The sequence below is a fragment of the Lineus longissimus genome, chromosome 2 (genome assembly GCF_910592395.1).
Source record: "Lineus longissimus chromosome 2, tnLinLong1.2, whole genome shotgun sequence".
Lineage (NCBI taxonomy): Eukaryota > Metazoa > Nemertea > Pilidiophora > Heteronemertea > Lineidae > Lineus > Lineus longissimus.
Window position 1 is genome coordinate 2,895,255 of NC_088309.1, and position 14,458 is coordinate 2,909,712.

At 39.7% G+C, this 14,458-nt stretch overlaps 5 protein-coding genes across 6 annotated transcripts; 3 read left to right on the forward strand and 2 right to left on the reverse strand.

Moving 5' to 3' along the window:
• Window positions 1–1,089: 1,089 nt before the first annotated feature.
• On the reverse strand, window positions 1,090–5,643 carry LOC135501408 (protein FAM204A-like). Its single transcript, XM_064793526.1, has 8 exons — window positions 5,570–5,643; window positions 4,989–5,217; window positions 4,633–4,748; window positions 4,163–4,277; window positions 3,932–4,021; window positions 2,570–2,626; window positions 2,331–2,380; window positions 1,090–2,057 (listed from the first exon to the last, which is right to left on the reverse strand). The coding sequence occupies exons 2-8, from the start codon at window positions 5,148–5,150 to the stop codon at window positions 2,015–2,017; spliced, it is 633 nt and encodes a 210-aa protein (XP_064649596.1). The 5' UTR covers window positions 5,151–5,217; window positions 5,570–5,643; the 3' UTR covers window positions 1,090–2,014.
• LOC135501402 (uncharacterized) lies at window positions 2,760–4,101 on the forward strand. The gene is made up of 2 exons (XM_064793512.1): window positions 2,760–2,856; window positions 3,034–4,101. Exon 2 carries the CDS (start codon window positions 3,054–3,056, stop codon window positions 3,807–3,809), a length of 756 nt encoding a protein of 251 aa, XP_064649582.1. The 5' UTR covers window positions 2,760–2,856; window positions 3,034–3,053; the 3' UTR covers window positions 3,810–4,101.
• A 334-nt stretch (window positions 5,644–5,977) lies between the features above and the next one.
• LOC135501427 (protein pygopus-like) lies at window positions 5,978–7,597 on the forward strand. 2 transcript variants are annotated; one of them, XM_064793556.1, is made up of 4 exons: window positions 5,978–6,128; window positions 6,289–6,386; window positions 6,589–7,066; window positions 7,097–7,597. In XM_064793556.1, exons 1-3 carry the CDS (start codon window positions 6,104–6,106, stop codon window positions 7,030–7,032), a joined length of 567 nt encoding a protein of 188 aa, XP_064649626.1. In that variant the 5' UTR covers window positions 5,978–6,103; the 3' UTR covers window positions 7,033–7,066; window positions 7,097–7,597. The 2 variants fall into 2 exon arrangements, with proteins under 2 accessions (XP_064649626.1, XP_064649618.1); XM_064793548.1 differs by having other exon boundaries at window positions 6,589–7,597.
• A 1,777-nt stretch (window positions 7,598–9,374) lies between these two features.
• On the forward strand, window positions 9,375–12,377 carry LOC135501418 (zinc finger matrin-type protein 5-like). Its single transcript, XM_064793538.1, has 7 exons — window positions 9,375–9,414; window positions 10,012–10,164; window positions 10,444–10,503; window positions 10,780–10,854; window positions 11,134–11,196; window positions 11,440–11,511; window positions 11,797–12,377. Exons 2-7 carry the CDS (start codon window positions 10,038–10,040, stop codon window positions 12,048–12,050), a joined length of 651 nt encoding a protein of 216 aa, XP_064649608.1. The 5' UTR covers window positions 9,375–9,414; window positions 10,012–10,037; the 3' UTR covers window positions 12,051–12,377.
• On the reverse strand, window positions 12,364–14,356 carry LOC135501441 (delta and Notch-like epidermal growth factor-related receptor). Its single transcript, XM_064793568.1, has 4 exons — window positions 14,166–14,356; window positions 13,630–13,725; window positions 13,232–13,387; window positions 12,364–13,047 (listed from the first exon to the last, which is right to left on the reverse strand). The coding sequence occupies exons 1-4, from the start codon at window positions 14,239–14,241 to the stop codon at window positions 12,923–12,925; spliced, it is 453 nt and encodes a 150-aa protein (XP_064649638.1). The 5' UTR covers window positions 14,242–14,356; the 3' UTR covers window positions 12,364–12,922.
• Window positions 14,357–14,458: the final 102 nt, after the last annotated feature.

Sequence of the window (14,458 nt, forward strand, 5' to 3'; positions counted from 1 at the left end):
TTGTGTTAATATGATAAGACGCCACGTAAAAAGGAATTCCGTCCCCTGAACAAAATGTGTCCACCAACAATTCCAAGTCATTTTCTTTAGCAATGTGACACGCTGGCATAACTCAATGAGGGCGAAGTCGCGTTATGCAATACCCGACAGGGTAATTTCTTTGTTATAGATAAGGCCTATCGGAAATAATTCGGAAACGAAATATCTGATCATGCCACCTACCATACTTTCCAAGTTCACCAAGACAGACCAAGTAATCTCTGAGTCGGACAATTGGTGTAATCCAAATGACTTTTAAGCGGAAGAAGCCTCTTTGGTGAAAGATGGTAAGTCATCGAGTACAAGTAAACCTTTTTGACGTTGGCCTATTATGAATAATTGTTAGTATAGGCAAAAACGCATTACTTACTTTGAAGTGATGGTTTTTTCGTACGAGGCTAAACAGTGCACCTTAACTTATGTTCTGCCAGCAGAGCATATCCTGAGCATGATCAATGGTTCCCTCCAACAGTCCCTCATTCAACTCATGAATCTCACCAACTGACATGATATTTACCCTAAGCTAATTATCTACTAGTGATAGTATTTTAATAATTACCCGAACAAATGTGAAACATGTAACAAGTTATCTACGTTATCAAGATAAACAATGAGGTAGCCCCATGTTTGCCTGAAAAAAACGGTGAAGTCGATTTGGCATTCGACGAGTCTATAAAAAAGGAATGGTCGCCTTTATTCAGGCTCTAAAACGCAATTGGCCCTCTTTCTCTACCTATGCCAAGATTTCATGATCCAGTCATTCCCTGAACAGCTGCTCGGTAGCCTCTAGCTAGGCCTACTTAATTAACACGTCAAAGAAGTATGCGATATACTCTTTCGCTAGAAACTGGCCATCCATCATCACTAGCCCAACTAACCTATACCCTTTACTCTTGTTATGAGTGAAATGAACTATTTTGAGTTTTCTTCTTGGATTATTTACCACAGGCGTCCATGTGTGTTGCTGGCTTAACACAGTTTTGCCTATGCCCCAGTAATCTGTTGTATCAATACAATAAAGTAAAACAAGAAGGAGGTAGATATAAATGTAGTTGCCTTTATTATTAAAAGTCTGTATTTATCATATACATGTACTTCATAATCAGAATGGCTTAATATCTGAATTGCCTTTCTCCAGTATGAATAGACCGATGCTGTCTTAGCTTCTCAATCTGTTTGAATGAACCCCAAGCTTACATCAACTACATCTGAATGGTCTCTCTCCAGTATGAATAGACTGACAGTCCAAGCTTCTTAACCTGTGTCAATGGACCCCAAGCTCACACTAGTCACATCTGAATGGTCTTTCTCCAGTGTGAATGGACTGACAGTCCAAGCTTCTTAACCTGTGTCAATGGACCCCAAGCTCACACTAGCCACATCTGAATGGTCTTTCTCCAGTATGAATAGACTGACTGTCCAAGCTTCTTAATCTGTGTCAATGGACCCCAAGCTCACACTAGCCACATCTGAATGGTCTTTCTCCAGTATGAATCGACTGACAGTCCAAGCTTCTTAACCTGTGTCAATGGACCCCAAGCTCACACTAGCCACATCTGAATGGTCTTTCTCCAGTATGAATCGACTGACAGTCCAAGCTTCTTAATCTGTGTCAATGGACCCCAAGCTCACACTAGCCACATCTGAATGGTCTTTCTCCAGTATGAATCGACTGACAGTCCAAGCTTCTTAATCTGTGTCAATGGACCCCAAGCTCACACTAGCCACATCTGAATGGTCTTTCTCCAGTATGAATCGACTGACAGTCCAAGCTTCTCAATCAGAGAGAAAGTATCTTAAAACAGCTCATAGTGAGTATAAAACGCCATAACAAACACAACCGAAACAGTCTTTAGCACTGTTCAATGCTGATAGTGATACCCTTCTTTGAACATACATTTAACTGTCAGTATGTTATCAGGATCGATTCAAGTCTCTTTCCTGGTTCAATGCTGAGAACAGGTACTACAATTTCTCACATGTTCCCCTTTGTTTCCCACCTCTCCTTGTGATCAAACCTGTAAAGATTAAAAATAAATAATCATGTAGTACCAAATCTTCTTCAAAAGCATCAGTTAATCTATCAAAAATTTGGCAATATTTGACAGCAATTTAAGGACTTCACTTGACACACTCCAATCAAGCCAATTTGCTGTCTAGGCTCCTCCATGAGAAAGTGGATTGAGATCGAATTACAGTCAGGTGAAATATGCTTCCTGGACTGAGAGTACCGTCAACAAATATTTCAGAATACTATCTTGTAATAGCAATATATCTTTTGGTATATTTACCCCCATTTGAGTTTCTTTTGTGCTCTCTCCTTGGCAACAGTATCTTCTCTCTGAAGGATTATTAGAAACAAATGAACAGTAACATCATTGGCTGATAAGGGTACTACTAATTAATGAGATTTGTTTTAATGTTTTGTGTGAAGGCAGCCTTACAGTGAGGAAACTGACTGACCTGTTATTCAGATTTATCAGACAGGTTTACTGTTACATGGAAGAAAAAGACTTTCAATACTTCATACCTGTTTCTTTTCAGCATATCTTTTGGCATCAAAAGCTTCAGCAATTTTTGTCCCAAACTGAAAGTAAATTGAAGCTTTTGTCAACGAATATAACACCCAACAGCGAACAACTATTAAAGGGAAGATATCTAAGTGTCCCAAGAGATGTCACTACCAACATCAATACTTAGTACAAATCTTGCTGGGAGGTGACAGCACTGACAAGCAGGAAGTACAATCAAAGTGATTGCATCTACAAATCACTTTATAGCTTCAGCACAGCAGTTGGTCTTTGCTATAAAATTAAGGTAGGACCACAGATTCAGTATAAGTTTGAAGTTTACTGGCAGCATACCCACTGTTTCAGTGTATAGTGGTGTTTTCCTATGTGAAGTATATTATTGTATGCTGTATTATATCTATCTTGTAATGGAGAGAACTTGCGAGAAGTACTACTACTAGTCAAGACTGTTTTTATTTTCCAGGTTCTCACCCAGCATCAGAAATGGATGATGAGCTATTTGGAATGATCAAGAATGCCCTAGCACCGGCTGAAAAATTAAGATTTGCTGTCCAGAACAATAAACTGGAGGACTTGGAAAGTCTGTTGGAGAGTACACAGATTGATATCAACCAGAAGTTACAGGAGCAAGGCGGGAATACTGCACTTCATATTGCCTGTACTAAAGGAAACTACTACTGTGTCGAAGTTCTCCTCAAAACAAGAAAAGCAGATGCAAACATTAGTAATGACTTTAAACTAACACCACTTGACTGTGCTTTACGAAATCACAACACCAAATGTGCAGAGTTGCTCCTGCAGAATATTTACTGGCCAATTGACCTGCTTTGGCAGCGATGCCTGCAAAACCTTGATCAAAACAATGGCTCAGAGTTGGCCACTATCTTGACATTTCTGATAAAGGGAACACCCAATTGCCTGATGAACAAATATTTACCAGTCCTACTGAATGAGTGTTCTCGTCTAAGATACTACGACAGTGACAAAGTTGAAGAAGTGTTTAAAGTCTTTTTTCTGACTGGCAACTCAATGTTGGAGCAAGAGTATGCACAGAACCCGACTTTAGCACTTCCATCTTTCAAAGAATGGCACAAATCTTACCGATCACAACCACAGAAACTGCAGCACTATAGCCGTGTTGTTGTGAGAAGAAACATATCAGATAATCTGTTCTTCCAAACACAACTGCTGCCACTGCCATTGAAGGTAATGGATTACTTAATCTACAGAACATTCTGAGGGATGATGTCATTCTTAATTGCACAAAGTTTGCCTGGAATCACTAGACACTGTGCCAATTCAGAAACCATTCAATTTGAACGATGTGCAGACTATAGACTATGAATAACATTATGTCGTACCTCTCTATTGGATAGATGGTCACTAAGTTTCTCGGCGGTTTCCAAATCTCCAAGGTTGATAGCTTCATCAATCTTTTCTTCCAGCTTGGTCTGAATCAATAAATGTGGAAAATTATAGTAAAGACTCCAAGTTTAATGTTACTGTACAAACTGATTCTTACAAAATATTAAAGCCAACTATATGATGTTCTTTCTGTTTTTAAGCTTTTCACCTATCAAGGTATGACCTACCTTTGGAGCATGCCTGCCCTTCTCCACTTCCTTGAGGTGGTTATTGATGCCAAGGAATGGTTTCACGTCCTCCCATCCAATTTGCACCTTGGTCGATGGACCAGCATCATCAACTCTGCAAAATCAGCATAACAAAAGTTAGACCCACTGGATAAGACTGAGGCACATGTCGTGATGACATGGTTTATTCATGCACAGTCTACATGATCTGATGGTGTGATTACCCTAAACCAACTCTTTTAAAGTACTTAAATATGTAAAGCCTAAATTACCGTACATTTTTGTACTATACAGCTGTGAGGTCCGAAGGGCCAGGAGAAGAATTTCTTCATTATAAGGCTCAATATATATAGCTTCAAATTCAGACTAAAATATCGTGCACGCCTTTTACGCATACATGCTCTTCACTGCTCAGGACTGTTGGCAGACTATTTCTGGTTATTGTGACAAAAAGTGGAAAAGGTTATCACCTTTCTTCATTCTTTCTTTTTCTACTCTTTCCTGCAGGCTTTTCCCTGGCTCTGTTCTTGTCATTTGCTGCAATCAATTTCTGGGTTTCTTTTCGTTGTTGCAGAGACTGGAATTTCTAAGAATACAAGAAGAAAATAAACAGTTCTCATTATGCAAGTGATGTACACAATGCTGTGGATGTTCTGGACACCAGGCCTCATTGATAAAGGAACTTGTGAACAGACACATGGTAGAATTTTATTATATCAAGTGCTGTACATTTCATAAACAGCCTTTCATCTTAGGGCAAGCTTGGGGGTAATGTAAACTGTTATCATGTTTATGGTCCATCTGTTTTGTTGTCACACATACTTGCCTCCCAAAGATGCTGCTTTACACCTTTTGGCTTCAGATCATCGGAAGATGATTCTACTGTATTTGGAGTAGACCGACTAGCAGAATCAGTCTCTGCAGCCTCTGGCGATGCAGCTAAACTGGAGTAATAAGCTTTCTTATTGGAGTCTTGTCTCTCTGCCATTTTTCATTTGTTCACTTTCTCATCTTGGTTTTGGCATATTTGGGCTGACAATCGAGTGATTGAATTTCTGAAGTGAAAGAGAAGCAAATTATTTCATCTTGAATTTGAACAGTTGTCAAGTCCCACGACCAAAGACATACAACACGAGGAACAAGATTCATCTAAGGTATTTGAAATTTGACAGTATCAGTTTTAAAAAACAATGACGCCATGAACTAAGCTCGGCCCCTTGCATTGGCTGTCCGAAAAAAGCGTTCGCAACTCCACACAACGTCTCTGCATCCCATTGTCGGATTCAAATGTCATTCAACTAAGACAATAATTACAACTAGTTTTTCAGAAAAAAGATTCGTTTATTAGTGAATACGATATTTAATAGAGTATGTCATTTCAGAGCCCAGATTATTGTCGATAGTCACCTTCATATCGAGAGAAAATCGTAGTTTTTAGACTGAAAAATCTTCAAAACGTTTGTCTCACTCTAGCGTTACCTGGTGACATTTTGTAGAACTAAAAAACTTGAGGCATTGATGTATCGGACCTTGGGCAAGACACTTATCTCAACATTGATGTGCATGGTGCAGGACCTTGGACGGCTATTTTTAACCATGGTGAAATCAGAGTTTATCATGCTCACCATGGTGAATGGTGAATTCTGGAGTAACGCGTCAATGTTGGGATAAGTGTTTACCCATTAACAATCCAGATCCACATCCAATGTATTGTTGGAATGTGTCTTGCCCAAGGCCGAAGCAGGTAAATTAGTTCAACACATTGCCACTAGATGGCGATGGAAACTTGTCCCGTACAACAACAGTTGAATGCACTGTACCATCTATACAATGTATGCCGCTACTGGCGTCATCCTTGAAATGTTGGAATAATCGCCATTTCCGTCTTCCTTTGCGTTATTTCGATGCCCTTTTTAGGAGGAGCATGTACTAGATGAATTAATGTCAGACAATATCAGGGAGATAGGTGCGTATATTGCTGAATATTCCCTTTTTTGTTGGTAGTAGTTTTCTTGCCAATCTTGGTGTGTACAGGGTTGCCCAAAAAAGTACTCGATATTATTTTGCCGTCTCATTCTGCTGCAGCCTAAGTCGTTGCTCATAGTGTGATTTGACTCTTGTTCCAGGGCACACCAACTTGCATCAGGGAGGAGCAAAGAAAACACCAGCTGCGAGGCCAAGGGGACGTCCTCGAGGGAAGAAGGCACAACAGGAGACCAAACAGGTAGGTTGTCCATCCAGCACATCCTTGATTGCTTCAATTCTCACTGTGACTATGAGAATTAGCACGTCGAGTAACTTTCAATAAGACCTGCACAAAAAGGCAAAAGTTGAAAAGTCGCCCCTCTAAATAACTGACATTTGGTACTACGGTTGTCTTTACTCATTTTATTGTTATCAATAGATCCTGTTTTATCTCTTTACAGTTGAGTCCTTCATCTGAGATTGTGCCACACCCTCTTTCAAACACGGGTGACAACAACACAATTGTGGCGCAGAATCCGTTTGATGACTGCCCGCCACATCCACACAATATTGCAATGCACAACAAACCTCACCCCGGGATGCAAACTCCACTACCACCACCAACAGGCACAGGGAAAGTCTACCCACCAAATCAGCCAATGATTTTCAATCCATCAAACCCAAATGCTCCCCCAATCTATCCATGCGGAGTTTGTCATAAGGAGGTCCATGACAATGACCAAGCGATATTATGTGAAAGTGGATGCAATTTTTGGTTCCATCGTAATTGTACTGGGCTGACAGAGGCAGCATATCACTTGCTGACACAAGAAGTTTATGCAGAGTGGGTGTGTGACAAGTGCCTGGCAGTAAAGAATATACCACTTGTTAAGATGAAACCATAAGACTTTGAAAATAACTTTGCCTTCTTTTTGAGAGGCAGCTATGAATTTGACTTCTTTTTGAGAGGCGGCTATCTGATATGCTCAATTACCGTCTGTTTAGAAGGTGCTAACACAAACCAAGAAACTTCGAAGTCCCCACCTGTTTCATACAGTGAGTGACCTTGTAAATGTACATTAAGAGAGACATATCACATGTAATTGCTTGGCTGGGTTCCACTTGTTGAGCCAGTGACATGTACCTTTGGTCTGTTTGTAAACTACACTATGAACTTCAATGATCTACATGTATGTAGCGTGTTTTTTTTAGAAGATCATGTGAATGTCTATCTCCTTGTTCTTAGTTTGTAGAAATCATGATTCCCAATTGCATTGCTACTTAGTGGATTTGAAATACTCTGGGTCCATTTTAAAAGAATTCTGTACTAGTACTGCATGTAGTGTAAAACAGCTGGATACATATCATTTTATTGTACAATGTATTGTAGCAGTATGTACATGTATGTTATTGATATTAGCCTGTAGATGATGTAGATAGAATTATGTAGAATAACAAAGCTTTTCTGCAAAAACACATTTTGTTAATGTCAATTTGTCCCATATCTGCCTAGAAAATCAGCTTGGGTGTTAACTGACATGTACCTAGTACTTCGCCACTACTGAAGGCTCTTCATTATCATCTTCATTGTGCCCTCTTGATGTGACAGATAAGCAGCCTCTGCTGGATGGTGTCCTTGCAATGTATACATCTGTACCTTCTGGTCAGACTTGGGCAAAACCAACGCGCAGTCCCTTCCACGTATCCCCAGGTCTATGGGCAAGACAAAGAAGCAGTCTACAGCGCCACTACTGCCATTTTCAAATGTAAAGGACTTTGTACTGAAGAAAAGCAAAACAAACCAGAAGATCCATATAATTAATTTAATCTTAAAACCATAGCTATCCAACAACCAAAACCACAGTCCAGTACCAAATCTGTCCTTGTAATCCAACAGGCTGAACTGTTCAAACACTGTGTTCTTTGAATATTTCAGATGTCCACAATGTTAGTTTGGACATGAAGGACTTCGAAATCTATACTGTCAAGTTGAGAGTGTCACAATTTCTACAAACTATTCAATGATTTATTTGTTGCAGAGCATAGTACAATGTAAGTTTTTTTCCAGATGTGGACACAGTCACATTCACTTCACACAGAACTCAAACATAATGAAATATTAGGTTACAGTGACATTGCGAATAGTCACCACATGTATTGAGACAAAGAGTGCAAGGTAAACTGCATTGAATATTGGTTATTTTCATAATGGTTCACACTCCATTTCATCAACAATGGACATCCAGCAACATGAGAGGTCAGTTTTTGAAAGTCAATTTTGATCTTCAAACACAACAAATCATCATTTTGTCTTCACTTAGTACTGACAACTGGATTACTGACATAATGATAGCTGTTATGAATTTAAGTCTCAGTTCAGCTGCAAGTCTGTCTTGCACAGAAAGCAACTCCTATCCCTCATGTCATGATCAAGTTATCCAGATAGCCATCGCAAGACATCCTGCTGTGACCAAGTCCTACATCTGGAATGATGGTTTTCCTAGAAAGTTGAAACATTACTCGTCGTCATCATCTGCTTTGGCTGTATAGCTGTCTTTGATGTGGTGCCATAATTTCTGAAAGGGAATGCAGACAATGTTACAATTACATCTGACAATAAGTTAATAACAATACCAAGCAAAAAAAATGGTAGTACGGCTGTTCACGGCAATGCGACATTGAGGTTGTTGAGCGTTAACTCGAATTTGACAAAAGGTGGATCCAGTTTGCAACAGACACACATAACGTGATGTAGGCCTATGTTCACTTTGCCAGCGCAATCCGAGAATAGAATCTTTTCATCCGATAAATCGAACAAAAACATTTTCACAACACCTCCACCCGTTCTCTACCTACCCCTTGGTTCATTCGATTCCAGAGATATTCGCTACCCTGGTCAAACGCTCTCTCGAAGAATAATGCTCCAACGACGATCGTCAAAGCATATGTTGACGTTCGTCGAAAGACGTTTTGATAGATTTTACTGACGAATGTCGACATTATCGGTCAGAAGAGATTTTGCAAGGTCACTAAAATTGACCTCTGACCTGTACGTAGAGAATGGTAGTATATAAATCCGCACGGTCCAGTGACCATATCAGACATAAACACATGATTGTGCTTTACCTTTTATTTAAGTAGACTTGCTTAGAAGATAATCAAGTTGGTGAATTTAGTGCATCATGGAGTAAATTCAATTTTAATTTGAACTATTTTTGGATGCACATGTTTCCGGTACAATGCTAAACTGTGTTGTTAGGCACTCTACACATTTTCTCAAAAATGAGGTAACAAAACGTATTTTCCAAATCTCTCAGATAAAAAATTGAATATCGGATTTGCAGGCCTATATAAGATGAATGATAGGTATCCAACTGATATTGATATATGACACTCGATCTCTTTCAATTAAAAATATGCTCCATTTTCTTGTTCACTTCTGTGGTTTGTTGAGTTCACAGGGTGTCTCAAAAAAAAAATTGCCGAATCAGGAGCTGAGGCAATAAAAGTCACGATATAATAGATATGATGATATCAAGGCTGATTTGAAAATGGCCAAACCCCACCACGACATCCACGTTTCTTGATTTATTATAAAATATAAAAATTAGCTTTGAATGGCTACACTTTTTTTTGGGGCTCTCTTGCCTCAGGCTCAGCCAGTGTGAGCCAGGACAGGTCAGAGAGAACGTTCCTCAAAAACCTCCTAGCCCTACCAGTATGCAATATTACCACCAGTATTAATGGCATTATGCCTGAAGCCCTTGTGTTTCTAGTCTCAGGAAGGTCCCTCAGTTCAGCGGGCTGAACTAACTTGGCATGTATGTAATATTGTTGTGCAGTCATTGATAGCAGTATTTTAAGTATACTCTATTCATTTTCAGGTTGACAGAATTATTAACCAGTCACCATGGGTAAACGTTACTATTGTGAGTTTTGTGACAAATCCTTTGCAGACAATCGTACCAATAGGAAGAACCATCTGAATGGCTCAATTCACCATCGCCTTAGGAAGCAACACTATGATGCATTTAAAGGTAAGATCGAGGAGTCTGTTCAGTTTCCTGAAACAATCAATCTTTCTTTGGTGTTGGCCTAATGATCAAGTTATTGAAAAGTCTTATTCAGTTTAACACATTCATAGCTTTTAGTAAATACAACCATGACAATAGCCCTCGTGATTGTGAAAACATTTTGTCAATTGATTTGATCCATAATAATAAATGATGAACTCCATCCTACATTCAGTTGCACTTGCAGTGTGGCTGGATTATGGTTTCTTAATCTTACATTACTTCATCGAAATTATATTATAGATGCAACAACTATACTTGCTGAAGAGGCCCTGAAGAAACCATGCAAACACTTCCTTGGTGGTAAGAGTCTTCTGTTAAAAGGCGTTGTCCTGTTACTGAAACATGTTAAAAACGATCTTAAATCTTATCACTTTATTTTGACCAAACACTTATCAGCCATGTGTTAGTGTGAGTGTAATGTACAACTAAAACTTAGCCCTTCAGACAGCAGACACTTGTCCTGGAGCTCAACTGATTCAGAGCCCTTTCATTGGTAAATATCAGTGTCAGTTTTTCTAACTTCAGATTCTATGAAATTGAAAGATTTTCCATTTAGCTAACATTGTTTATTTCCAGGCTACTGTGAATTTGGTGAAAGCTGCAGATTCTCCCACATGACAGAAGATATTAGAAGGAAACTTTTACAGCAAGGTAAGTAGCTGTTAAGGCAACCAGAACCTCTTATAGCATTTGAGAAATAGGTGGGCTGACACTTTGAACCCACTCAGAGTGTAAACCTCATCTAAGAAGATGAATGAGCACTGTCACGCTAGTCCCTAGTCAGTGAGCTGTCAAAGATGGCTGCACTGTTGATATATTGGATGAAGGAGAATACTACAATTTGAAAAAATGACAACCATGCTTTTTAAGCTGTGACTTCTGTTTGCACACTTATTGTTCTATCTTGTTCAAAATCATCTTCTCTTTTAGGTGCCAATGCAAGTCTAAGTCAAGAAGCTGCAAAGCCTCTTTGCAGGTCTTTTGCAAGTACTGGTATGTACCAATTTTTTGTGAGTCATTTTGCTTACCCTGACAAATAACTGGACATACATGTGATACTAAGTTCAAATTTATCTCATTTTCATCATTTACTTTATCAATATACCTCAACAGACAATAGCCTATTGAGCAACTTGCTGGGTAATGTTACATCTCCAATCTTCAATAACACACCCATCTCTTCTAAAATGCCACCATAAAGTTCTGCTTTGCTACTACTTTTGTTCTATGTTTCAGGTAAATGTGTCTATGGAAACAGATGCAGATTCTCTCATTTGACAGAAGAAGAAAAAGCTGAATTGCTACAGGGTAAAGTCATTTAGTCTCTTTTACTCACAAAATGGAGTCATATGCCACAAAAAATGGCAATTTATTCATGTAAAGTTATCTACAGAAATATGTAAGGAGAGATGATATATAAGCAATAGTGAAAAATACGAATAAAATCTTGATGAATGGAAAGGAGGTAATCTTCGAGGGTAACCTCCCAACTTTGTCACCCAGCTAAATTTCCAAAGACTTGAATTTCATAGTGGGATTTGTGCACTTTTATTCTATATCATTTTCATGCTACATTGTTTTGTTCTGTTACAGCTGGAGCTCAAACGTCTTTCACTTCAAAAAGGAAAACGTTGATGTCCCTGAAAGCTCCTAAATTAGGTGACTGGCTGGCGAAGAGAGAGAAACGATTAAAACGAGACACTTCTGATGGTGGTGGTGAAGCAGAGGATGACCTCCCTGAATACACCTTACCACCTGCCTTGCAGGGGATTCCAGATTTACCACCATCACTAATTCCTCCCTCACAAGAAGACCTCAGGACTGCCCCTAGTATTGGCTGGGGATGAAGGGGACACTGTCTTCAAGTGTGTGTGAATGACAAAGTTATAGTGATAATTCACTGTGTTCCTGGTGACAGCTCATTGCGATGAAAAGTCAAGTCACCTTCAATACTTCAGAGTGTCCTCATGATTGGAAACAACCTGTTTGTTATCCTGCGTGTACAGATGACTACTGAAAAAAATTGAACTCTTCGATGTAAACTCAAAATTGCCACTGGTTCTGAATTCTGGTTGATACCAGTACTCCAATTTGAACTCAAAGTAGTTGCTACCAAAAGTGTGAGTGAAATACAAATGAATTAATGTGAACTAAAGGCCATTGCTTTAAGACATTTTTATTGCAAATAATTACATAAGCTCATTACAGGATGGGGTATGCTTGCAGTGAATTAGTTATCAATAAATATACTTACACAAATAAACACTATGTTTTTCACAGTTTATTTGTTCAGGTTGGTTTTTAGCCCATGCCTGAAAATGGCAACAATCTTAGCCTTTTAAATGTCATCTCTGTACTCATTCCAAAGCCTGGCCACCTGGACAAGGTAGCTCCTGCCAATGTGCATCTCCAGGGGGATACCTGGGGATCCTCGGGAGACATTTGTCCCCAGGCCTCTGGGATCGCCAGGGGTCACAGGATGGGAGGAGCTCAGGTGCCAGGGGCAAGTCTGTTTATTGCTTTGTAGATCAGTTTTTTTTACTGGCCTAGATTTTTCAGGAGATCCTTTTTACAGGGAGACACTTCACAGACACTTCTCCATTTAGTGCTCGGGTACATAATTTTTTACCTTACTACATGTGGTAAGGATTGACTTAAAATAAATTTTAACTTGTTTGAGTGATGCGAAGTCTTCTAGGAAGTTGTCTTTCGATTGGAGTTATGACGAGTCTTCCTCATTCTGCCTCTTCTTGCGCCTGTTGCGTATGACACTGATTAGGACGAATAAAACCGTGACAATTACCACGATACACGTTGCCACAAGAATGGTCAAACTGACATCATCTGAAACAGAAACGAGGGGTGATTCAAAGAAGCTTATTACAGGCTATGAGAATGCAGGGTTGCAAGAAAATCATAAGCAAAGACACGAGTAATCCATTCATTTGGATTACAATTTGCATTTTCATTTACCTGAGAGGTTCTGTTAATCAGAAAAGCTATTGCAAGTGTAGTCAGGTTAACTTACGTCTGCTGCAGTCCTGTGCAGTCCACCACATGGAACAATCACATGAGAAGTCTTTCACCTTGAGTCCCAGACCCTTCACCCTACACTTGGCACGTCTCTGGCAAGGATTTGGATTGCACGGTTCAATGTTCTTGGAGCAGTTTTTGCCCATATATCCTAGAAAAAGAAACAAGGGAAATATGCTATAGAGCACGATACCATTTCATAAACTGATATGGCAATGTTCATGGCATTTTTTACTTTTGAGTTTGAAGAGGTTTGGTCGGATGAAGTTACCAGGATATCTATTCTTACAGGGCATCTATTTGATCAGAATTGCACTCATGCTGATCGTCTTCTCTATCAGTTTTTGCACTCGATAACCAAGCTGCCCGGCTTAGCTGTCGTTTCTTTCTTACCTGGTTGGCAGGCACATTTGTAGTCAACAACCTTTGCATCCTGCTTTATATCTTCACACGTGGAGTTCTTTTTACAGGGGTTTGGTATACAGCCCTCTGAAAGTGAGAGGACAATCATTTTATCATTATCATTAACTAACTGTAATATCCGCTAGGAGCTGCCCTATTGAATCGGATTGCCGCCACGTGGCCCTTGCGGCGGCGGCTCCTGACCGAGTTAACATAATTCGGTATTGATTCTTCCTACGAGTGGGGATGGGACACGGAAGTGGAGACCAGTTGGCACAAAGGACAATTGGTAACATTGTAGCACCCAGTCCATCTATACAGCCCATCATCGGGATTTCCAGCCGAATCTTCATTGACCCAGGCCTTCCGGAAGGAATACATCCACCAATGTTTTCCTACAGATTGTTTTGTGAACACCCCCGTTTTCTGTAGGTCCCTGTCAAGAAATGTCTTATTCAGACACTCTGGGAGCACGAGGGCATTGGAGTTCGTGTACGTCAAGGAGACGTTTTCAGGGAGACGCTTACCTGCGTTTGTCGTCACGAACAACGCGATTGAAATTCCCAAGAGGCCCAACAATATGGCTTGCGTTTTAGTCTCCATCTTGTCTCCCTTATGACAGATTAAGTTGTACTTATACACTCACACCCTATAGTTATTCATCCTGGTAGTATTGATAATTGGCACGATATTTTGTTAGTCCATGATAAAGCATAAAGAATTTCTCAACCGTAGCGCAACAGGTTCGTTGTGGTTCCATGTACGCAAAGGGCCTTTGCTCGTCACAAATGCGTATGATGGTGCCATTGTCCTTATTGTA